At 37.7% G+C, this 25908-nt stretch overlaps 2 protein-coding genes across 6 annotated transcripts in view; both read left to right on the forward strand.

Annotated features, from left to right (window-relative positions):
- Nucleotides 1–16108, forward strand: part of LOC117434947 (homeodomain-interacting protein kinase 3-like) — a 45699-nt gene extending 29591 nt beyond the window's left edge. For 3 of the 4 annotated variants that reach the window (XM_059002738.1, XM_034057683.3, XM_034057685.3), the window contains exons 3-16: nucleotides 1899–2022; nucleotides 5789–5908; nucleotides 6187–6273; nucleotides 6530–6714; nucleotides 7128–7287; nucleotides 8373–8487; nucleotides 8776–8921; nucleotides 9041–9165; nucleotides 9275–9442; nucleotides 9620–9922; nucleotides 10083–10229; nucleotides 10352–10596; nucleotides 10837–10970; nucleotides 11275–16108. In XM_059002738.1, coding sequence (XP_058858721.1) covers nucleotides 1899–2022; nucleotides 5789–5908; nucleotides 6187–6273; nucleotides 6530–6714; nucleotides 7128–7287; nucleotides 8373–8487; nucleotides 8776–8921; nucleotides 9041–9165; nucleotides 9275–9442; nucleotides 9620–9922; nucleotides 10083–10229; nucleotides 10352–10596; nucleotides 10837–10970; nucleotides 11275–11748 — 2533 coding nt within the window. In that variant the 3' untranslated portion in view covers nucleotides 11749–16108. The remainder of the gene's footprint in view (nucleotides 1–1898; nucleotides 2023–5788; nucleotides 5909–6186; nucleotides 6274–6529; nucleotides 6715–7127; nucleotides 7288–8372; nucleotides 8488–8775; nucleotides 8922–9040; nucleotides 9166–9274; nucleotides 9443–9619; nucleotides 9923–10082; nucleotides 10230–10351; nucleotides 10597–10836; nucleotides 10971–11274) is intronic. The other variant, XM_034057684.3, reaches the window with a different exon arrangement.
- A 2262-nt stretch (nucleotides 16109–18370) lies between these two features.
- LOC117434804 (UPF0606 protein KIAA1549L-like) overlaps nucleotides 18371–25908 on the forward strand; it is a 48754-nt gene continuing 41216 nt past the window's right edge. For both annotated transcript variants that reach the window (XM_034057465.3, XM_034057466.3), the window contains exon 1: nucleotides 18371–18895. In XM_034057465.3, the coding sequence (XP_033913356.3) occupies nucleotides 18661–18895 (235 nt within the window). In that variant the 5' untranslated portion in view covers nucleotides 18371–18660. The remainder of the gene's footprint in view (nucleotides 18896–25908) is intronic.

Below are 25908 nucleotides of genomic sequence, written 5' to 3' on the forward strand. Positions count from 1 at the left end.
GACTGAAACAGGCACTGAAAAGACTGATCTGCTGACTTAGCCACCACATGGAAATTTTCCAAACAAGTTTTTATCCAAGGCAGTACCAGATTTATTGCTGTTATGAATATCTGCATAATGTAGACCTAGTTGTTCAGACAGGCAGAACGAGAGATGATTTTCAAGGATATTGCATCACAGAAGTCTCTCCCTTTTTTAAAAAAAAAAAAAAAAAAAAAAAAAAAAAACTTCAAGGATACAGTATGTTCAGACCAGTCTCCTTGGGCTGATGTTTTTATTTATTTTTTCCACTTGCCTATCAGCACTTTAGCAGCTCATTTTTCTCTGTCCTTCAGCTGTAGACATGGTGATGTTTTTAATCATTAACAGGCCACAGTGCTTGGCTGTCCTCTCCACTTTTTTTTCCCCTCTTTTGGATAAAGTTGCTTGGTCTTAGGGGGATATTGAAATCTGTTATTACTGTACTAATTGTATTCATGAAATAAAACTTTCTAAAATATGAAATATAAAGATGGTATTGTAAATTTAAAACAACTTGGTTGATTTCTGGGTAATTAAACCTAACTTTAAAACGCTAGTTTCCCAGTAGTAATAACTATACACAATTAACTGGGCTAAAAATACTGAAGACAGGCTGGATGGATCTCGTTGGTTTTAGATTGTAGTAATTCAATGTAAGAAAACCTTGAGGCTGGGATTCCATGTAAAGTAGGCTACCTCATATCAGGAATAAAGTTTATTTCTCTTCTTTGCTATTGCTTCCCCCACGCACACATTTTCTTACGGTATTGATTCTTGCAGAGCGTGCTTCATCCATTAGCTAATTGCTTAGCTGCACAAATTGTTTGCAGCAACACTAAAATGTGTTGGTACAGTAGATTAATCCGGCTTCAATTATATTGAAAATTGCTGTACAGTATTCTTAAAGAAGTGCAGACTAAGGTATTGAAATCAATTTTCATACATCTTTTTTAGCACTGGGAGTGTTAAACTGTAATTGTAGATCAGTTTAGTTCTTTGGTTCATTCCTCAATTAGCAATATACTGACATTGCAAAGATAACTTCGTGGTACAAAGCCACTTGCTATGCTATACCTCAATTTCACTCCAATTTAAAAAATATGTGAATTACAGTAGGCTATGGTATGAACTAGACAAGGGGGGGATACAGTAATGCTAAGAGGCAAGAACTTTTTTCTTTTTTTAAACCTTGATTATCCATGCTCTGTGGTCAATGCTCCTAGGATAAATTATTTTATTTGCTGTGGGAAAAAAAAAAAAAAAAAAAAACTTTCACTCTTGTAGCATTTGTGTAGAAGATCTTGGGAAGCAATTCGAACCCATTTTCACCTGCCCTAGCTGTCGGCTGTTGAACGTTTGTCTTGTGGGGGGGGTTTGAGTTCCTAACCTTCTGTTCTCCATCTGTTTGCTTTCAGGCATCTTGTTTCACATGCTTCTTTCTCTGCTTAGGATGGAGGTGCCTTCAAGGCATTGTTTTCTGTTGCTGTGTAACAGTTGCCTTCGTTAATGATTTAAACTGTCTTTAGATAGAAACCATCTTGCTGTGGTTAATTGTTCAGTAGCGTTACAAGTACAGTAAAGGGTGTTACAAATTGTAGTATTTGGTGTTTGTCACAAGAAACTGTTTAGGTGTTTTTGGTGCAGTTGTCATATTTTAAAAAGCCTTTGTATAGTAAAGTTTATGTATTATCCTTTTAATGCATTTCTTTAATGAGGCCTTCTCAAAGACCTTTTTAAGTCCCAGATCAAATATATTTTTCCAGGGTTAACTTACTTAATATAGTACATTTAAAAAAAATCTCACTTCTGTAACTTGCATATTCTTGTAGAAAATTATTTAATTAAACCATTGTGTTTCTTGTGTTTTAATTTTGCAGAGCGCCAGAGATTATTTTGGGGTTGGCATTTTGTGAAGCCATAGACATGTGGTCGCTGGGGTGTGTGATTGCAGAGCTGTTTCTTGGATGGCCGCTATATCCCGGAGCACTGGAATATGATCAGGTACTGTATCAATTCTAATCCAGGGAGGAATACAACTGGGAGCCCTTTCTATAGTTAGAGCTGCTGAAGTTGGCAGATGTTGTCCAGTCTTACAATACAACACTGCTTCTGAGTGATTTTGAGCTCCTCATTAAGATGTGGAAGACTAAAGCAATAGACAGCAAATATACATTTGAGGAAGTCCTTGTTTGACTTGCATTGGGTATGTTTTATCATGTTTAGAATGCTTCAGTCCAACTATGTAATATTCCATGTTTAATTTCTGAGCATACTGTGCTCAGAAGAAATTCAGTTAATGATTATCAGACCTATTTTACATTTGCTCAGATAAACTGTGTGCTGTGTGTGTGTGTACAGTTTATATATATTTTCTTGTACTGCAATTACATCATTTATTAGTCATCATTTATACCATAAACCAGTAGCGATAAAGCTCTTCTTTTCCCAGTCTGGTGCCGTTTGCCAATTTAAAAATGTCTAGTCTGAAATGAATGATGATAATGATCTCCTAAGTAACATTTTTAGCCACTGCACTAAATGGCTCTCTAGAAACAACAAAGGCTTTTTCAAGCAAGAGGTTTCATTTAAAGTCTGTCCTCCTCCATTAATTTGAAAGACCCGCTCTGTTGTGAAATGTTGCTGGCTGTACCCCTAGTGCATGGTGTGCAGGTGCAGTGGAACACACATTAGTTATTATTATTATTTGATTATTTTAGCAGACGCCTTTATCCAAGGCGACTTACAGAGACTAGGGTGTGTGAACTATGCATCAGCTGCAGAGTCACTTACAATTACGTCTCACCCGAAAGACGGAGCACAAGGAGGTTAAGTGACTTGCTCAGGGTCACACAATGAGTCAGTGGTTGAGGGGGGATTTGAACCAGGGACCTCCTGGTTACAATCCCTTTTAACCACTGGACAACACAGCCACACAGCCAGACTTATGGTCTCTCTAATAGTGCAAGAGCTGCATGTCTGGATGGGCAGTATTTGCTCTGATCTGGCAGACAGCTGCTAGTGTTTTAGGGTTGCCACCTTTATTACTGTAGATGTTACATTGGGGCTGTAAATCTGTTTCCCAATGTAAAATTAAATCAAAGTTTGTGTTGCTGTGTACAATATGTATGTTGGCGTCTAAGAAACATGTCAAATAAAAACATCAACAGTTTTTTGGCTTGTTTTAATGTTTTAAGCAGTGAATGCAATGACAACTTATGGTTACTCTACCTGCCAAGTTTTCATTGTTCTGCAGTGAATATTTTTCCCACAGCTGCAGCTTCAAGCGGCAAGTGACTTTAAATAGATTCAAGATGAAAAGGATGGCTGGACTTTCAGGTCAGGTTTGAGGTGTAGTAGCAGAGAAATGCTTTGTTATTAAACTGTGACTTTCAGAGATGGTGGAGGTTTTTGAACTCCAGCCATACTTGGCCATGTACTCGGTATAGCGTAAGAGTGCTGGAATTAGTGTTCTGCTGGTTTGCTGACCATTAGGCACTTGTGTGCCAGTACAGGCTCTTATTTCATCACCCCAGCAGAATATATTTTTAAACCAGAGCAGGGTTCAATTTGTTGTGCCCTACTTTCATCAGATGAATTTAATTTGCAGACAAATGAAAAGGTTTAATTTCATATTGCTGTAGGAATTTTAAACCCAACTGTGAAAGCCACAAGGGTGTTTTTTCTAATAAATTACTGTTTGTCATTTTGTGTTTTTTAAATCCTTGAAATTAGGACATATTTGATCGACATAGCTTTTACTGCTTAATTAGAAGCAAAAGGATTGTTAGCATTCATAGCACAAACCATATGTGTATGTAGTGGGAAATCTGTTATGCATGGCAGAAGTGTCTGGTTAGAAGAAGCTATGTGAAAGCTTTTTATAAAACACAAGATAACTTGCTTGCTCTATGTACTGTATCAGTTTAATCTGTTGCACATTTAGCAAGGGGAAAATGAGCAAAGCAACATTTAGTTCCATATTTGGTCATGCCTATAATATTTAAAGCATCCATCGAGTGATCATGCGATTGGTTACCAGAAGATATTGTAATTGGTGTACAGCCAGTTATGATTCCCTCAGTAATAATTCAATAGTAGCCAATAGTAACCTGCTTTGGTAGAGCCCCAGTGGTCGTTTAATCTTCATTCCAATGATCACTATGTTAATACAAATGCTGTGGATAATGGTGTAATTATCTACACCAATGGTCTTGTGAAGCAATGTGCTCTGATGTCATAATGGGAAACCAGTGCACTTTACAGAATACTTCTTAACATTATAGAATAACAACTTCTAGAGAAAGATCAGAATTTGGAACCAATGATTTGGCCTATGGCTAGGAGATCTAGGTAGGAAGCTTGGAATACCAACTTGGTTACAGGCCTGGATACAGGCTCACAGAATGTTGCTAATGGATGTTCATTCTAACACTTCGATGTCACCAACGTCAAAATGGCACAAAGCCTTGCCTTGAGCTAATAAAATCTGTAGCTGCTATTTGCAGGTCACTAGCATTTTAGTTTCCATTTTACATCTCTCCTCATTGTATATGCAGTTTAGTATTGTCACTATAGATATACTGAGTTAAGGCCTCTACACACCAGATGCGACAAGCGAATGTGTCGTATGACACACATACACCACGACAAAAAAAAAAAAAAATGAAACATGTATTTGATACGAGATGTTCACACTGCCTGCAGTGCGACGGGCGACACCAGAAGCGATGTGAAAAAAATAGGAATGGTGTCTATTTTTGTGATTTGTCACGTGGCAGCTAGGGAGCTGACCAATGAGGCCTTCTGTAAACAATGGCTGAAGAAAAGAGAATTCTTGCAGTATCAAAATACCCAGAGCTGTACAACAAAGGACACAAAAATTATAGACATGGCAATGGGGGAGAACATCTGAAAAGCTATTGTGTATTCTACATTTGTATTAGCTGTATAATAGGACTATCGTGTCCCCCCCCCCACTGATGATACAATCAGAGGAGAGGTGAGCCTATCACATCATGCACGCTTGTAAAACAGAGTAAAAACTAAAATATATTTGTGTGTTTTATTCGTCTTTTAATCGTAATGATAAATAACAAAGCAAGTATCAATATCTCTGGATGCTTTACATTACATTGATCTGCATGTGATTGTCATAACCTTTACAGTAAAACAAATAAGTGTGTTTTTATATATATATAAATATATAATTTTTTTTTTGTTTTTATATAATCATAGATAAGCGTGTGTTTACACAAGTTATTTGTAATATTATATTGTAAAAAACAAACCTAATTTGATGCATTAACTTGTTTTGTCATACAGACACCAATAGTGCTGGTTGTTTTGTTGTTTTGACGCATACTAATGTTTGTTTAATATATTTTTATGGGGGGTGGAGATTTGTCATGACATCGCCACTGGTGTGGAAGGTAATGTCGCAGTGAAAATACCATTTTATCGCCGCACAAATCGCATCACGTCCAGTGTGTCAGTGTCCTAAAGCCAGAAACCCTTTTCCAACAAAAGAAGGAAATTATTTTCTGATTTGAACTAAAATACATCTTTGTTTCAAGATGTATTTGGATGCCAGTTGTCATGGAGCATATATTACTGAAATGAGAGTGAGGGTTATAAAGCCTCATAAAAAATATTCATGTTATAATTCAAGCACATGGTTGAATCATGCATGAGGTCTGTTTAGCTAATCCATGTTCACCCCATAGTAACTAACAAACCCATTTCTGTTACATTTTTTTTTACCCCCCAGATTCGATATATTTCCCAGACCCAAGGCTTACCTGGGGACCAGGTGCTGAATGTGGGGACAAAGACAGCAAGGTTTTTTTGTAGAGAGTCAGATTCACCATATTCCAGATGGAGACTTAAGGTAAGGTCTTTTTTTAAAGTCTCTCAAAATGAAAAAAAAAAAAACTAGTTGCTGCTTTATCCAGAGTTTGGCTGTCAGCATTATAATATTAAAAATATTCACTCTCTGCTTCTGGCGCTTGGAATTGAATCACCAACTTATTATGAAGACACAGCTGTTCCATTCCATGCACGGTAGTTCATAATTGACATGTCCCTCGATTCTCTTCAGGCTGTTATAATTTACTGGTCCAAGGAGCCTGGCCAGTTACCTTTGTTAAACTTTTGATGTTTCTTTAGACAACAGAGGAACACGAGACAGAGACGGGGATGAAGTCAAAAGAAGCCAGGAAGTATATCTTCAGCTGTTTGGATGATGTTGCGCATGTAAGTGAAGGGATGGCTCTGGGTGCTTTTTTTTTGAGTGAAAGCATGCAATTACTACAGTGTGTAATACTATAAGTTGTGTAGGAGTGAACCCACTACCCTTTTCTTGAAAATGTAACAGTAACAGTGTAAGCTGCCATTGCTTTAACCACCGGCCTTACTTCATGTTTTGTTTCCACCTCTGGTATTGATTGCTTTATTATTATTATTATTATTATTATTATTATTATTATTGTTTGTTCTTTATTTTCGATAGGTGAACATGGTGATGGATTTAGAAGGAAGTGACTTGCTAGCAGAGAAGGCGGACCGCAGAGAGTTTGTCAGTTTGTTGAAGACAATGTTGTTGATTGATGCAGATAAAAGAATGACTCCGGCAGACAGTTTGAACCACCCTTTTGTCACCATGCATCACCTTTTGGACTTTCCTCATAGCAACCAGTAGGTTTCTGGATAATTGTTTTGTGCAATTGGTTATCCTGTTTACAAGTTTGCTCAGAATGTGTTTTTTTTGTTTGTTTTCTTCTGCTTGTTTCCTTCCATATTTTTAAACTGTGGAAGCACAGATGGTTGGTTTTTTAAAAATAGATTTCTCCCTTTGGGGTTAGAAACAACCCTTTTTGCCAACTGATGACTTTGCACAATTGCTAAAGACAAGTTGCATACTATAATTATACTTTGTATAAGGAATTAAAGAAAGGCAATGAAGGTTCCCTTGAGCCAACTACTGATTTCTAATTGTTATGCACGTAAAAATAGTGGTTTAATTTTCATTGCTTTTAAAGTAATGAAGTATTGAATTGTGCTGCACAGAAATGTTAATGCAGTTTTTGTATTTATTTATTCCCCCCCAGTGTCAGTTCATGTTTTCATGTAATGGATGTTTGCAGAACATGGTCAAACACATACGATCTAAGCAATCGCAACAAGACACCATTCATGAGACCAGTCACCTCCGGCAATACAGCAAACCTGACTCTGGCTTTTAATAAGATGGGCACTGTCCACACTCAAGTAAGCATTGGGATCAGGTTTCATTTTGCTTGCGAAATACCGCTTTGTGGTTAGAGCTGAGCTACAAACCCTTGACTAGTTACATCTTCCCCTATGCCTCTGTCCACTCTTTGTAAAATTGTATATACGACTCTTACAATGGAGATAAAAAAAAAGTAAAACAGAACTGCAACATGCTATCATCCATCACTTCCTTAGTAATGTAATTGTTTGGTCACTTCCTAAATACGTTTTTCTGCACTGATTGTGGAAGAGACAAAGGATAGTGACGTCACTCTAGCAGCACACAATTGCAACTGTCGGAAAATAAAATGCCAGATATACAGTTACAGATGTAACTTTTCTTTCCAACAGTGTGCATTGCTACTGCTTTTGTGGTCTGGTTGGTATAGGCCAGAATAACTCTACACTAATTATCTGCCCAGCATGTAAAATAAAGGCAACTATAGCCTCATTAATATCTTGATCATTAGGCAGCATTGATTATTATTTAAAATGTATTTTTACTATGTAATCATCTTTTCAAAATGACTGTGACAACAGTGCCTATTCTAATCAGTCATGGATTTTATTCATTTTTATAATTGTATAAGGAAATGAGTAAGCCTGCCTGCCTGCCTGCCTGCCTGCCTGCCTGTAGGACCTTGTATGCCTTTTAGACTGAATCTTTTACTATTATCTTTTCTGAGACTCTAAGCATTATTGTCTGAGATCTGAGCATTACCCCTAAAAAACGGTTTAGGTTTAACCCTACTACTTGCATGATTTTACTGAAGAATTAGTTCACAGTAACCAAGTAAGACATTGGTCCTGCAACAAGCAGGCTCCTTAAAGGTTGTCAATAGAAACTTCCTTTTCAATTTTTATGTAATAATTTGGGTGAAGCAGTAGTGCCACCTAGTGGGAATATATGAACACACTTATTTTCCTTTAGGTTCTTATGAGACTTTATGAAGGCTGCACTGGCTAAACTGTACAGTATACAATTTAAAGGGACATGAACACAGTGTAGTTTGAGACATACCTGCTCCTGTCATTTTTGCTTGGATCATTGTTGATGCTCATCCTCTTCTGATTTATTACAGGCTTTAGCACCACCTGTGATGCACCGCGGGATGTCGCTGCAGACGGGTACAGCTCCGTTTGGGTGCAATGATTCTTTTCAGCAAACGTTGATTCTCTGTCCCCCGGGCATCCAAGGTATGGTGGAATGTGGCCCTTGCTGTTTTTTGTTTTGGTCTGAAATACATTTAAGAAAAGGAATAATTTTAATGGTGAAATGTAAGCACTGATGTAATAAAATAGATAAACATGTATAACCCCTTACTTCAATTTCAGCACAAAATTAACCTGTGTAACTTTGATCTTTTAATACCAAACTATTTAGGTGTGCTAAGTTTTTAGGTGCTAAATTGAAGATTCATTCAGTGTGTGTGCTGTATATTTATGAAGGTATAGTATACACTAACTATTTCAATATTTATATAGCTGTTTTCCTTCACATTTTAGCGGGAATTCCCACAAACCCAAACAAGCCTGCTGCATATGCTGTCAGAATGGACAATACTGTGCCACTGGTGACGCAAGCCCCTGCAATACAACCCTTACAGATTCGCCCAGGAGTTATAACTCAGGTCAGTGTATATCTTTTTCACCATGACGTTGTAAAAGATTACATTTATAATTTGGTATACAGATATAACAATGGAGCATAAGGAAACAGCTGTCTGGAATGTATTGTATGTTTCAGCAGACATGGTCCAATCAAACTCGTCAGATACTGGTACCAGCCTGGCAGCAAATAACCCCTGTGGCTCCATCTACAACAGCACTGACATCCGACACTGTGGCGGGTCCACAGAGACTTGGAGACTGGGGGTATGTAGTCTTGTGGTGGTTTATTTTTAAAAAAAATTTAAAGATAGAAATGATTAATACTTACAAGAATAATTTCATTGGTGTGAAATCTTTTTTTTTTTTCTTGCAGAAAAGTGCACCCCCATGGCAACCATTATAACTCCATGATGCCACAACCTCTTTTAACCAACCAAATGGCTATGTCCACCCACCAGCCAATAAGTATAGGCATTGCACATGTTGTATGGCCTCAACCTTCAGCTGCTAACAAAAGAAATAATAAACCTTGCCAGAACAGGTAAGTAAGGACACAATTAGACATAACAATCTTAAATAAAGTTTGAGTTGTTTGGTTTTTGTGTGTGTTTGCTTTATTTTTTATATATAAATGTTACGCTCACAATGTCTGATTTTTGGACACACATATTTCTTCAACTTGGACTGGTTCCCACAGATGTGTGTTGCTTTTTTACAGGAGTAATTTCTTCCATAACAGCAATACCCAGAACTTGGTACGCCTGTCTCCAAAGATTTCAGGCAATGTAAAGAATGATGAAGCAGAAAGTTGTACAGGAGAGGGGCAGGGCCATCGCAGCCCACAGAGAGAGGAGAGGAGCTGCTGTAAGGCATCAGTCGTGCAGGACTCTGACTTGGCCATCTCTAACAAGCAACGTCAGACTATCATCATCGCTGACTCTCCAAGTCCTGTGGTCAGCGTCATTTCCATTAGCAGCGATACAGATGATGAGGAGGTGGCACAGAGACACTCTCTGGGAGAGTGAGTATTGGGATCTCAAATAATTTTCAGTGCATTGTATTTTAGCATGTGATATGATGGCAGCCCAAGACAAGAACAGAATAAAACTGAGTTAAGCTATGAAAATCCACAATATTTGTTGCAAGATATTTTTTTATAGAATTCCTTTCTTGCTTTCTAGATGTAAAGGCAGCCCGGATTGTGAAGCCTGTCAGAGCACACTGAACATTGACCGTGTGTGTTCTTTAAGTAGTCCTGACAGCACCCTGAGTACCAGTTCATCAAACTCTGCCCAGTCTAGTCCATCCCCCTGTAAAAGGCCAAACAGGTAAAGTGTTTCACTAGGAACAGTTTGAAACTAAAAATAAGGCATTGAGAAGCCAGAAGACACTGCAGACTTCCAGTGTTTAACTTTGAGCTCATCACTGCATATTTCTTTACACATTCCAGCATGTCCGATGATGAGCAAGAAAGTGGTTGTGACACTGTGGACGGCTCCCCTGCATCTGACTCTTCAGGACAGAACGATAGTCCGTTCATGGAGCGCCGGTTTCTTGGAGATACCAACCAAAACACTGAAGCAAGAGCTCCGCAGGAGGCTGAGACCATCCAGCCCGCTGTCCGCACCATGGCGGTGCCGCCGATGAGAGTGCAAAACAATAACCCAACTGCTGATGAGCGGGTGGCAAATACAGGTAAATAAATGGTTTTCTGTCACGTCAGAAGGGAAGTGTTACATAGAGATGGACTTTTTTGGGCCCTAATGATCAACGAAGGGAATTGTCTATTTCAATTCTTAAAAGTAGCAAAAACATAAACTGTAGATTAGTATTGTTTTTATTGTCGGGGTCACTGTTCAAAAAGTGACTTCTACAGAGAAGAAGTGACAGTTGTATAAAAGTGTAATTTCACAACTAACATGACCCTGCTTTTAGTCTTAGATACCACGTGTCAGTCCTTATTCAAGGGCCGAGCCGCTCCTGCAAGATTAAACCACCACTCTGCAGCAGTTAACCGCCAGCAAAAAATGACATCAGCATTCCAGCAACAGCACATGAACTTTGGACAAGTATGTTGTATTCCAGCAATGATTTATCTTGTATATTTTTATATAATATTATTTTTCAATTAATTACAAAGAAAAGTCTGAGCATGTTTAATGAAGAATGAGTTGTATCTCTGGCTGTTTATTTTTTTACATGACTTTATTAATACATTTTCATTTGTTACCAGCTTTTGACCACTGATTTGTTTTTAAAAAAACATGTTTTATTTATGGATAATGTATTCACTCATGTCGGAACAAAAAGGTAAAACTAACAGTCTGTTCAAGTTATTCTAACACAAATCCAATCTGAATTGTTCTTGAACAGGTTCAGCACTATGGTTCTTGCCATCAGGAATGGAATGGAAATTACGGCCACAGGAGACAGCAGGCATATATCCCTCCCACAATACATGGCCACACCTTCACGCTGCCTCACGGGAGCCCCAGCCACAGTACAGCTCACACTCACCTGGCTGGAAGTACTCACCTTGGGGGCCAACCCATCTTGTCCTACCCTCCACCAGCTCCACTTTGCACTGCAGCTCCTGTCGCCCACATCTTGGCTTCACCATGTACTACAAGGCCTGTAATGCAGCCGACAACCTACAGTATCTCCCATCCCAACGGCATTGTTCACCAAGTAACTGTGGGCATCAACCATCGCCTGCTGCCTTCCCCTACCATCCACCAGAACCAGTTCAAACCAATGTTCCCGGCTCATTCGTACATCACAGCCTCATCTGCCTACACAGGCTTCCCTTTAAGCCCAACAAAACTTAGCCAGTACCCTTACATTTGAATGTTCACGGGGTTCATTAGCATATAAACACTTGGTTTGGAAAGATTAAGCGAAAAACCTGGTGTTCTAATAAATTCTAGCCATGGCACAACAGATAAAAAAATAAATAAAATATTTTTGTGAATCATGTAGACTTGGGTGCAATTTAACTTTGAGCTTTAAAAAGAATTGAAAATTCACTTTTAATGTGTTTTGACATTTGATACATTTCTCATCGGAACTTATATGGTTACTCTTTAACAGTTGAATTATGGGAGTGGAAGTCTTAGTTTCTCTCCTACTATTTTTATATATTGCCTTCTGACTTGTGCAAGACACATCTTCATTTGTGAAGCCATTCAGTATACAAGTGTATAGAGCAACAGAACGTCCACAGCACAGCGTATTCGTAATCTGTTTGTGTCTTCCTGTGTCTCCTTGGTGTTTTAAATGTCGAGTCACTTATCTGAAAGGCTGTTCTTCACACTGCATGTGTTCTCCTTGCATGGGCAAAAACAAAACGGAAAGTTTCCTAGACGTTGCTGTTAGTGTTGTCCTAAGAATCTCAGCTCATTGTAAATTGTTCCCACCCATAGTGCCTTAAATATTTGAGGTTGTTAATGTTATACTTATATTAATGTAATGGACTGCAGCACTTGAAATTCCAATCTGCTGATTTATTATATCTATATAGATCTAGAGCTATATAGAGAGAGTGAGACTATTGCTTATTTTGGGTTTGGCGTGGTAAGTTTGAGGACTAGCAAGCTTTTCCTTTACTAAGAACAGCATGCTTTTCTGTAGCAGGTCTTTGCTGTTCAGCTTTTCCGAATGATCTAGTGTAGCGAGCAAGTGTTGAGTATTGCTTAGTTTGATAATCAATTTCTATTTAGTATACACTTAACTAACAGTATTTGTACTGTTTAATGACACTGCAATACAATCGAAGTCGTTGTTGATTTGTTTTCATGTCTGCCGATTTTTTTTTTTTTTAATGTTTTTTATGAAATATTTAGAAATGTGGTGGGCATGGCTTTGACTAGATAAAGAAAAAATGCAAATATAGCTAATTTGATTTTTATGATATGGCTTCATCTTCGCTTGAGTGAACCATGCAGTATTTGATATGTATTATAGTAATAGAATATTTAGTACTGAAGCTTGGCAAGGTGTGAGTTCTTTGTGTGCAATTCTCATTTATGCATGTGATTTAAGTTTTACCCGTTTTTACTTTATTATACCATTTGTTTAAGCTTGTTGGTGTCGACTGCTTATTTTTATACATTCCGTCAGGGAGAAAAAAAATATATGCTGTTTTTTTTCATGGTTTTTTTTTAGTTTGATAGTATGTGCGTCAGGTTGCTTTTGCAGCACCAAAGACTTTGTCATCCATTTCCTAAGCAAGGTAGCTATTTTTTTGCATAGACATCAAGTATACTATAGTTATTGTGATGGGGTAAATAAAAAAACAAATAAAGTATTAAAGAGGCTGAGGTTAAGCTCTTGGGTGAATACTTTGTATCATTTATCTTGAATGTATCATAGATAAGCTGCTATATAATGGTTGCCACTTCAAATAGCTGTGAAATTAGGTTATTTACTTAGTACTCTCTTAGCGTTCTTCTTTCTGTAAGTCTAATTACCTGAAATAGAAGTGGGGTTTATTATTTAATTTTTGCTTTAATGTTTGGAGTGTCATTGTGTCTACTGTATTGCATATGATGGAAGTTAGTTGCATTTGTTATATTTTTGGGGTGTGTTTTTTTTTTTTTTTTGCATCAGTATTTATCTTCATTAACTTTGAGCTCATCACTGCATATAAATGGATGTCTTGATGTAACTTAATTTTTTTATGTTTTCATATTAGCATTTTGTAGACATGTTCAGCTATAGCTTGCAGATTTTACTTCACTTTTTTTCAATAAAGCAATTGTGTACTAACATGCAATTTTGCAACCGAGTACTGTAACTAAAATGTATAGTACAGAGTTGTAAAAAAACAAAGTCTAGGCATTATCACATATGTTTAATACGCCACTAAACAGCACTTGTATAACTGTCAATAAGCTGTCGGTGGGAAGGGCTGGTGGAGGTTTGTTAAATAGCCTTTCTACTTGGAACGGAAATTGCAGTGTTCTGTTCAAACCATTGTCAGTAACATGACTTTTGTGCTTGCAATTTGTTTCTACCCCCTAAACTAGTTTTAACTATTTTTCTATTGAAATACAAAGTTTAATGTTACACATTATTTTGAAAAAAAAAACAAAAACAAAAAAACTTACATATTTTAACACAGAAATTAATCCAAAAAGTGTCGGAAGACATTAAACATGGCTGTCTGTCCTTTTGAACAATTCAGCGATCATTTCTTGCTTCGTTTGGAGAGTTGTTCCAGTGGTAGCTAAGAATCGAATTTTGTGAGGTCCTAATTTTGCTTTTATAGACCCAGCTTTTGAGAAGCCCTCTTGACCACTGCAGTTCCTTATTACAGTGAGGACAGTGCGATTTCACACTGGGTTTGTGCCTTGAGGAGCTGTGCTGACATCAGGGGTTCAAAAGACTGAAGCTCTGCTTGCCTATTCTCCAGGATGACAGCGGGGTGTTGTGGAGCTCAGTGTAGGGTTATAAGAGAGTAATCCAATAAAATGAATGATAATGTATAAAGCGACTTGATGTGGTAGCTTGACCAAAAATTGCTTTTCCGTGTTCCTTCATAGTTGTACCAGGGATTTATACTGATGTGCAACTAATTCCCAGATCGGGCCATGCCACTTACCATGCACATAATACTGGCTGCTGCCACATACTGTAGCACCTTCCTCTTGGGGTTGCATCCACACAGGATTTAATATTTCACCGTTGAAAAATAGCAATCTAGAAATTATATATATAGTAAATGTTTTTAAATGTGAATCCAAAGGTTGGTAGTTAATATTGAATTCCCTACAGTTGAAATACCTGTAGTCACTTTGCTTGCTGCCAAGTCTTAAGCTTAAGCACCACTGGTCTTATGGGTTGATCAGAGCAAACCGCCTTCAACCTGACAGTCACATGGAATACTCTTGCAGAGCAAGGTTCTGCAGTGATCTTGGTGATTAGCACATGGAATACTCTTGCAGAGCAAGGTTCTGCAGTGATCTTGGTGATTAGCACATGGAATGCTAGGAGTGTAGCAACAATCATGGAATGCTGTGTGTTCTATTTATTAAATTTCTTTTTTTTTTTTTTTTTTTAATGGGTCATTTGTGACTCGATTTTGTAGTGTTGTGCCCTGCAACACACAAACATCGCATTGTATTCCTATTGCTACATGAAAATCTTTTCAACATGCCTTTTCTGAAAAAAAGTTTGTTTGAAATATTTACTGTACTTGAAACTGCAACAAAGGGGCCACAGTGGTAGTTGGTATCATGGAAACAGTGTAACCGCGCTAGTTACTAAAGCTTTTTCATTTGACAGCGCAAAGGTCTTTTATGGTAGTGGATTTCTATATAAAAATGCATGGAGTCAGGCAGGTGTGCATGCATTTTTTATCAACCTTTTCCAAGGTGCATGTACAGTTAACAGTATTTCGATCCCTGTGTGTTATAACTTACCAGCAAATATGCCTGCACAAAATGTTAGCTAAGTACATTTATTTTGGTTAATTTTTCATGGAATCAATTTGCACAGTCAACTCCATTTAATCTACCAATTTCATCATTTGAAAATCGATGTTTTTAACATTTCTATTTTGAAAGAATTTAATTGTTGTAGAAAAAAGAAAAAAAACACTGCAGTTTTTAACTTCCATATAAAATATTTCATTTTGTTTTGCTGATTTATTTTATATCTGACTGGTGGTATAACTTTAGAAATGCTTACGTTTTATTCAGGGTCTTTGTATTAATCAAATGTGCTACTGTATTAATCCAAGTTCTAATTACTTGTTTTGATTGCTTCTAATTGTGTTTCATGATGATTGTACAAGTTAATTCAAACTGCAAGTTATAGAACAATCTGTTTAGATTTACACAGCAGTGTAGACTTGTTTTACTAAGTTTGAACTGTTACTGTTTTAATATTTGTAGATTTTGTGGCTTTTTAATTAGTGTTTTTTGCTTTTGATTTTATGCTACACTAGTTTGCCATGTAGCAATTGCACTGTGCAATATTTACAATACAAGGACTGGGAAAATGTTTATGGATGTAATGTCTCTTACAGTTTGCGATAGTGTTTCTCTCTAGTTCTCAGTGATTTTTAAATGTGACCAAGCCTTCTGTACTTTGTCACAAAAAGCGGGTTTTCCAGGTGACTATTTTGGTGAGTGTCAGCATAAGAATTTATGGTGTATTACTGTCAACATTCACTCTGAATTAAAATATCTATTGCTGCAGCAAATGATTTGTTATTTCATTTGATGAACAATTGGTTGTGTGTGGTATAATATATGTATGTATGCGTGTACCTGTTGATCATATCAGGCATTCTTTTATATTTTTGATAATAGCTGCTCATGGTTTACTTCTGAAGTTTCTAAACAAAGCTAACTCCTGACAGGATTGATCAGCACCAAGACTTCTGATTCTCCTCGTCAAACTTTCTCTCAAAATAACCTAGAGAGAAGCAATAGAGTGGAGAAAGTGAAAGTACGAATTTATCTTCTGCAAAATCATCCATAACTGGTGTAGGAAAAAAAAAATGTATACTGCTACATCTAAACACTTACAACTGTTACAGCAATTAGTGTTTCACATTGAGAAATGTGACTAGCTTTAGAGGCCTAGGTAACACATTTTCATCTTCGAATTCTGAACTTCTTGCAAATGATTATGCAAATGCATCTACATCAATCAATCAATCAATCAATCAACCAATCAGTCTTTATTTTATATAGCGCCTTTCACAGTGGACCACCATCACAAAGCACTTTACAAGATGCAGCAACAAGAAAATCCATAATACTTTAAATACAGAGAAATGCATAATACATGATACTGTAAAAAAAAAAAGCATAATACATTAAATACAGTGGAAAGTGCATAATATATGATAGTAACATAACACATGAAATAGTAGCAGCAGCAGCAGCACAGCAATAGCAGATGGCAGGCTTAAAGAGCATGGAAAGCAAGAGAGAACAGGTGGGTCTTGAGAGTGGATTTAACGCGAGCGACGGTGGGAGCATCACGCTCCAAAGCTGGGAGAGAGTTCCAAAGAGTCGGAGCCATGAAGCTAAAGTGGTGCACTTTTGCTTTGGGACAACAAGCCGGTCAGAGTCGGAGGACCTCAGCCTGCGGGCAGGGACATAGCGGATCAGCAAGATCAGAAGGGCATTGCAGGTGAGCAGGAGAGTTTTGAAAATAATCCTGGACTTTACAGGTAGCCAGTGCAGCTGGGCAAGACATACATGCTGTTTATGGGAAATGGTAAATAATCTTGATTTATCTTCAACACAAGCACATGATCATGCAAATAAAAAATACACAGAATCAACATATTTTTATTTTTTGAGACAAAAAAAAAAAAAAATATATATATATATATAAATTAACAATGCACTTGCTATGTGTATCCACTAGGTGGTGTAAAATCATGTTAGAAAGTGCTCAGCTACAGTATTCTGGCCAACTGCTTAAGTGACTGAAAATAGAATAAAGCAAACCTGCTTTAGTGACCCTCCTTTACGAAGTCTATCACAAGTTGTGATCTTGCAACGGCTGAAAAAAACTGGTGTCATTAAAGAAAAAACGAAACATTGTCCTGGGGCTGACAGTGCGCTTGCTATCTTCTGCTAAATAGACTAGTGAGGTGATCTCAACAAAGCAGGTACTGTTAGTATTCCAGGAACCGTCATATGTTTGTAAAAATTATGTTGAAGGTAAAGTGAAGATACGATATTTTAACATTTACGATACACACGGTTGAATTCCAACTTCTTTTTCTCCAAATGTCTACATATTTGTGGACCGTGCTTTATACAGTAAGAACAATGAGCCATAGACGGAAAAGATTCGTTTTGGTTATTTTTTATATTGGTTATGTTAGTTTTGGAACAATGTTAGAAACAGTGGTCTTTAAATTGTGTGTGTGGTCCAGTGGTTAAAGAAAAGGGCTTGTAACCAGGAGGTTCCCGGTTCAAATCCCACCTCACCTGAGCAAGTCACTTCACCTCCTTGTGCTCCGTCTTTCGGTGAGACGTATTTGTAAGTGACTCTGCAGCTGATGCATAGTTCACACACCCTAGTCTCTGTAAGTCGCCTTGGATAAAGGCGTCTGCTAAATAAACAAATAATATCAATAATAACATTGAGACAGTCCAAGTACTGACACAGTGTTTTAAACAAGCCAGAAAACAGCATCGCCCCAGAGCTGCGACAAGAGAAGCTGATTATGCAGTTATAGCTGACATTCCCATAACCAAGTTAACAGCAGTATTGATGTTCCAAGCCTTATTGGTTTCTTCGATAGCCCATGTGCTAAAGTGAGTCTAGTGACGTGCAGTAGCATATTATTTTCCACTAGAGGTCGCCTTATCATACTTTATTGCAGAAACTATACACCGCTCTTATTCGTATTAAACCTTTGAGCCCAGTACGTATTTTTTAAAAAAAAATTTTTTTATTGAAATGACGTTCTTAACTGCAATAACACTTGCATCCCACAGCAACTGAGAACGCCGCTGACCACACCTCCAATTTCAAATACCGGTGACTGAAACCTGGATAAACACAAAACAAAAACTGAGCAGCGTTTCTGAATATTGCATTCAATAAAACCCTGCTCCTGCAGTGGCAGACTGATGTAGTTCGTATATATACAGATCAAGCTTATTATATTTCCCATAGCACTGCTGAAATGTCTGCTAGCTAGGAGGAACCGGTTGATGGGGTGTAATTCTCTCTGCATGTTATTTGGAGTGTTCAAATGCATTTTATGGCACAACGGAGGCTATGTCTGTTTTGGATACACAAATGGCTTTTAATTTGAGGAGTGCACATAACTATTTTTGCATCGCGGATTTCTATGCAGTGGACAGAGCCTATGGATTGTGGATAGATGTTAGCGACACAGGGTGCTCTTTTCAGAAGAACTGGAAGACACCTGCCCTTATCGGAATGATCACAAAGTGTTTAATGACAATTGGAATGGTTTTATTTTTATTGCAACCTGTCCTGGCTACAGAAGGTAAGAAAATAATGTTAAATTTCTGTTATAAACCCATCATTATTTTAAACACGCACTATGCAGGGAGAAAAAAATAATGCAGTATAACGTGGTCATTTTCGTTAGAATCAAAATCTACTGCATACGAATCCCTAGAACACGATCTTCATAGAGTTTAATTAGAAAATGGTTTAAACGATTCAACTAAATAAATGAATAAACAAATATACTACTACTACTACTGCTAATAATAATAATAATAATAATAATAATAATAATAAACTATTATCTGTGTGGGGCACATCTTGAATTAAGCTTAAATGGTTTCGAATTTGGACATTTAAAACTAATCTCCTAAAACAGCACAAACAGATGCTATTTATAATTCCATCACTTGTTATTTATAATTCCTTCACTGTGTACTTGATTTAAATGAGACTGTACCATTATTGTGCATTCTCTGAATACATAACCTTCTCTGCCTTAGAGAAGCCTATAATAAAATGTATGTGTTTGTAACGAGACTGCTCCAAACCTAACCTCATTTCATTATCTTCAGATCTCACAGCTCTGCAAGTAGATCGAGGTCTTACCCAGATATCCCTTTTTCTCTCAGGAGTATACTTACTGAAACGCCTGACAGGCTAATTGTAGATATTAAATTGGTAGTATTTGAATGCCCCAGGGATGACTTGCAGTTGTGCTTTTAGTCCTGAATTATGAGTGTAACATTCCAGTTTCTACAAAATACAACACGTTGGATGAATTCTAAATTGACTAGTAAACTGAGCTGCATATAGCCAATTGTTTAGCTGTACATGTGCATTGAGAGGGACACTAGGGGCAGTTTGGAATCTCAAGACTTCCTAACGTTCAAGAACAAATACACCCTGTTTGTTGCCAAGTCAACTGCCTGTCATCATAGTTTGGGGTGGTCAGTTCCTGGATCTCAGGCGCTCCCAGCAGTCGTGCTGGTGGTGGCCTAAATACACTTGTCTTCAGCTTTGCTAATATAAAGACCTGGTAACACTATTGTGTCAAGAGGTGGTAGCTCCATGTTATTTGGATAAAATCCAATACTGGCCGAAAATACACATACGTAATAAAATAAAGCATAAAGATAACAAATAAATATTATACACAACACTATAGGAATAGAACATTTAACAGAATGCATACAAGCAATAAACGAACTGAGCGACCCCCAAGGCATAGCATTGAACAGGAGTAGCTTACAATAGAATAGATGTGCCAAAGCTGTGGTGTATATGACTTATATATCTATTCACTATGATTTAATCACTGTGTTATATAGCGAATGAGCTGGCTTTCGCCTTATACTTTCAGCACAAGTCAAGTACATGCTGTACTAGGTGTAGTGTTTTATTTATTATCGAAGTGCCAGATATGATACTGAGACAGGATGAGAGCACTGGCCTTGGTAGAGCAGGGGTAGAGGACTGTAGGGCTGTGAGTAGGATTTCAGCTCACAGTGCTTGGCTCTGTGGGGTTGTGCTGGAACTAGGGCATGGTGTTGTGACTAGGGGTGTAATGTTATGATTTCACTAATGAAAACAGCAGAGAATTGGAACTTCATTTATGTCAGAAACAAGACTCCATTTTCAATAAAAAGCAAAGAAGGAAAACAAATACAGCACATTTAAAAACAATTTAGAAAGCGTAGTGAGCCGTACTTACATGATGTGTGTTATGACTAAGTAACATTTATTTAATGGTTTTTGTAGTGCTTTTTAATATGGGTCGCTAAACGTTGTCAATTATATATGCTTTAAAGCGTACTTTGAATTGTTTTCAGTCATCTTCTAGATTTTAACCACTATATAAGTTCTATATAAACCAAAACCAACAGGGAGCTAACTGCATTTATTTACTGTGTTCAAATGCTGAGGAAAGATGGGCAATGGGCACTGCCCCAAAGATCTTTCTTTTTTTTTTTTTTTTCAAAGGCTGCAATACATAAGACAACCAACATGAGGTATAGAGAGGCTTTGATTTGTGTTATACATTAATATTGTATATCAATGTTCACTACAGTGTCTCAGAATAAAGATTCATTTTAAATGCTGCATTCTGATATCCTGGGGTCTTTTTCAGTTTGCTGTGATCTAAAAAAAAAAAAATACACGCACAAAAAAACAACTGTTTAACTCAACCAATAAGCTACTCATTCATTTTGTCACCTGAAGTCCAATAGCTGCATTATCCCAGTTTAGCCTGTAAATGTAACCGTTTTTCGATTCACTGCCTGGATCAAAAGTTCACTTAACAGCAGGAGTAGCTCCAGTTCTATGTGTTGAATCTGTGGGAAGACTCTTCCCTCTCTGGCCATGGCCTTGTAATTATCTGATCGTATTCTCCTTCGTTCCAGTTAGAAAGGTCCGCCTGTCTCCACTTCCTTTCATACCTGATCAGATCAGGTTCATCTGCCTTCGAATAGCTGCATATCTGTATGTCAGCATTACATATGGAATAGTATATATGTTCAGAACCATTTCAGACTATTTTGTTAAAGTCTTCTCTATATTTTATAGTACTTAAAAATACTGACATGCAAAATAAACCATGTGACCTTACCAAAATGTTTTCAACCTAGCATAACTTTCGTGTGGATCCTTTCCCTATTCCTGGCAGATTCATTCCCCAGGAATTCAGAATATTAGGTTACTCCCTCTCTTATTCCTTTCAGTTTTGTTAGTCAAATAAAATCTCAAGTGGGATACATACCATACAGCTGTGCCTGACACAGCTTCTTTCAAGGCACAGTGTTTTGCATTCCCTTTTATTACGTACTCCAAAGCACGAAGATACATCCTAGCGATAATCTTTTTTTTTTTTTTTTTTTTTTAATTGTTACTGGAATACCTGTGAGAGACACTTTTCCCAGTGTGTAAAAGAACACAACTCTCCTTTAGCATCTATCTTCCTATAAAGAACTCTTGAAGTTACATAGTCATACAGAATTTAAATGGACTGCACTCACGTAATAATCTGATTGACTGCGTAAGAGTAAACTTCATCATTTCTCTTTATTGCTGAATGTATTTTATCATTAGTGATCCAGTCAGTTCTTGGGCGGTCGTTGTTGTAGCCCTGATAAGAACCCATTTTACTGCTCTCTCAGGAATGCAGTGGTTTGTGTGTCTTAGTTCCATACCCCTCCATTCCCTTCCACAATCGACCCATGAGGGCTCGGTACGGTACAGGCACAGGTGGTAACCATACATACAACTACGGCTCTCGTTGTGCGCGCGCAGCTTCTTTATTTTAAGTACTCAAACAAAAAACAGCTATCCTTAAACGGGATATCTTTGGCAAATCGTATTTTTAAAACCTTCTTTTTTCCCCTTCAACAGAACTAATTGAACTTGATTATGTCGATATAATCAGTAAAAATGTGTGGATTATAAAGAAATTCCTAAATATATTTTACAAAATATAGCGATACAAGATACAGCTGTACCGTTGGTCTATTTGTTTTTGAACACCATTTGTTTGAGCATCTTTTGGCAAATTGAGTTAATTAATAACAATAATTAATAACAACTGTCTTTTGTTGCGTGTGACTTCAACAGCACGGCTCAGCTCTGCAGTGGACAAACAACCCAGGCTCTCCTTAACCGCACCGTGAAGGCTCGCTACGGCCCGGCGCGGCACGGCTGTACAGTGGAAAAGAGGCATCAATGCCTCCTAGACACCACATTGTTTACTACTTTAAATACGTAACCAGGTACAGGCCTAACTGTAATAATCAATTACAGTATCATACTTTGATGCATGTTGCTTAGCCTTGACACCCTAACTCAAACTGCTATCACCCTGCCCTCACTGAAACTCTGCTGGCATTCGTCTGGCCCTCCTGTATTCGGAAACCTCTCTTACCAATTTCTGTCTGTACTTAAAACCCTCAGTCTCTCCCTTGCCATTTAAAACCTACCCGAGATTGATTTGAAATAAATGTCTTCAGGGACAGGGAAGGTATTAAAATAAATCAATAGTGTGCAGTGGTTTCTGCTGATCTAGGAGAAATAGTGAGGACAATCTCAAACCAACCGCAAGAGTAAATGCAACCAGGTTTTACAGAGATTTCTTCTCTGCGGATGGCCTATAGCACTGTTGGTTTTTGACTGGGGTCTCCCCGGGGAGGCTAACCAGACCAGTTCAATGTACCTGATGTTCAGACGTGTACTAAAAGTATTGGTAGTGGCAGAATAATCCCACTAGCACTACTGGAAATAGCTTTTGTTAGCTTTTGATACTGTGCAGTAATGAATATACTTTGACTAGCTAACGCTGGTAAGACTAGAAACAGGAACAGTGCCTTGAAACAGCATCAAGCGGATTAGGGCTGCTTGTTCGATAGTGAGTGGAACTTTCCAGCAGTTCTCTTCAGTTTTCTCCCGTCACAGTGACTCGGTCTAAGACTCTCGAATGTCCCTTCAACAAAAAGTAACAAATAATTTGAGCGCTATCAGCTTGTTCAAACCGCTCTCGAAACTGTTCGTTAATTTGCATGCAAGTGATTTAGGCTAGTGTTGAAACCCAGCTTACCGTTACATCATTGTTTGCTCTAGGACACTTACATTTACTGCATGCAGTGCTCTTCAGCTTTATCACGGGTGCAGCAGAGAAAGCTCATGGTTAATGCCTGACATCTGCTTTATCAGAGCAGTGCACTCTGCGTGCTTCTTCACAATTATTGTTTTTTCTGGCACAGGAGGGATTTTTTTGTAGCCTGACTACCCAACCATTCTGGGTAGCCAGTAGTTTGGGTGATTCTCTATTCAGCTGTGCCGCTGAACCTACACCTTTTTAATAATGTTATCCATATTTGCAAAAATCGTACTTTGAATTGTACTCAGACTGCTATTGGGCTTGAGTAGATCTTGGCACTTGGTGTTTTAAGAGCACAAGTGTATAGATTTGTGGATTCCAATGCATTGAATAGGCTCTAATTGTTCTGTATATGTGGGGGGCGGTTCCCATATCTCTCAGTGCCGTGAAAGAGGGGAAAATTGACGTCACAGACGTGACATGAAAAATGAACATGGTATTTAAAGTGATCCATAGAAATAGAATACAATACAATAATGATATGCTGCTTGTTATATCCAGCTACACAGTAATATGGCATGACAATGGGTTATTTCTCTCTGTGAAGATTTCGTGGTAAAATAATGCTTTCTGTCACTTTTGTTCCCAGATAATATATTGGTTACTTCGTGAAACAAAATGTTCCTATGCTAAAATTGTATTATTTGATATAAGAAGGCGATCCAACACATTTTATCATCAGTTTCAAATAGTTTGTTATTGTGTTATTGTCCTTATTAAATAAATGACTGCTGTTAGCATGGAGCCTTTGTTAACATGTCTTCTTACATGTCTTAAGTTAAATAATGCCATTGCTACCCTAAAGGAAGTCATAGTCACTTATTTCCCAGGTTAATTAATTATCACTACACTATTTATATCTTTCTTTTGGTTTACCTTTTTCTGGTTCACTAGACAAAGATTAAACAAGACTGACCGGAAGACACAAATTGCTGTGTTTTTCTGCATGCTCATGGGACACTTGGTGGCGTTTTGTGGTTCAGTTTACTATGTGTAGTGTTCAAGTTGTTGTCCTTTTGATGAGGTGTCATCATCTGTTTATCAATTTAATTGTGTTCTGAATGGCATGTCATTTTGATCTCCTAGACTGGAAATGCTGATTCTCTCTAAGGTGCTTACTATAGAAAGGCACCCTCCTCAACGAGAGCCTAGTCTTCTTCTTTAGCCTCTTCTATCACACTACATATTTACACTGAACATTGTTCAGTGCATCTAAACTTTACGAGTCTTCTGAAAACAGTTTGGTCTACCAGTCTGTTTAGTCTTCTCTTTTCCGCATCTATTACCTGCTTCTAGCTGCAGTAGATGTAATTAGTTCTGTTCTATTCATAGCATGGTTTTCATTTCCCAGTGTGTGGTATCTCACAGCCATTCACTACAAAGACTTTCTGACAATCTGCTACCCCTGCTGTAATCTGAACTTCATTTACACTCTCTTGTTTGTCAGCGTTTGGTTTTAGCTGCGGGTTATAATACTTTGTTGAATAACAGCAGATACGCAGTGTCCTGTTTAGGTCAGCACTTTACCTTGAAGGCTGTGGGAGGCTCTGTATAGCTTGAAGTAGACTCAGATATTTTTTAGCTGATGCGTCATTCACTTGTGTGTTTCATAATAGCACAGCCCAGCCACATTAAGCAAGACTTTAACCTTCCTTTTGTCAGAGTTCAGAAGCATTTTGTTCTGGCCAGTCAGGAGCCAATCCAAAGAGAGGACGGAATGAAAACGATGCTGGCTTCATTAAAACCAACCTGAGCACAAAAGCAGCGAAAGCAAGCTTTACAAACTACATCAGCCCCCTGATGAAAAGTTCTAAAATGCGTGTAAGTTGCTAGAATCTGGATTTTTTTTGTTGATGGGGATGCACTGTTGGTTAAGAAGCCACTTTAAAGATATTCGTCATTGAAGAATTCAATTACCAGGTGAAAGGTGACACACAGGCGTGGGCTCGTGCAAAGCATTCTCAGCCTGTCCTCAGCCTGTCCCCAGCCTGTCCTCAGCCTGTCCTCAGCCTGTCCTGCAGTCATTACTGAGCTGATACAAGTTGCATCCATCATTACAGCTTCTCTCCTGACAGAGGCACAAGTGTATGGCTGATTTTGTTTGCATAGTATGAGAATTCTTAGCAAATAAGAAAATGCAACTCAATGTGCATTTGAAAGGCAAGTAGAATATATTTTCATAGCAGTTTTCTTATAATTATTAATGTTGTAATATATATTATAGCAGCCTAATTATTTCCAAACATTCCATTGTGATGACCCTTGGGTATACCAGAATAGTCCTATTATTGTTAAATTATAATTACTGATATTCAAATGCTTTCGCAAGTCATATCCTTCCTCCACTCCAAACTGCATTAGAGATAATCACTGTAGCGGTGGGTTTGTTTTATTTGAAGCTA

Source organism: Acipenser ruthenus, chromosome 28 (assembly GCF_902713425.1).
Source record: "Acipenser ruthenus chromosome 28, fAciRut3.2 maternal haplotype, whole genome shotgun sequence".
Classification (NCBI taxonomy): domain Eukaryota; kingdom Metazoa; phylum Chordata; class Actinopteri; order Acipenseriformes; family Acipenseridae; genus Acipenser; species Acipenser ruthenus.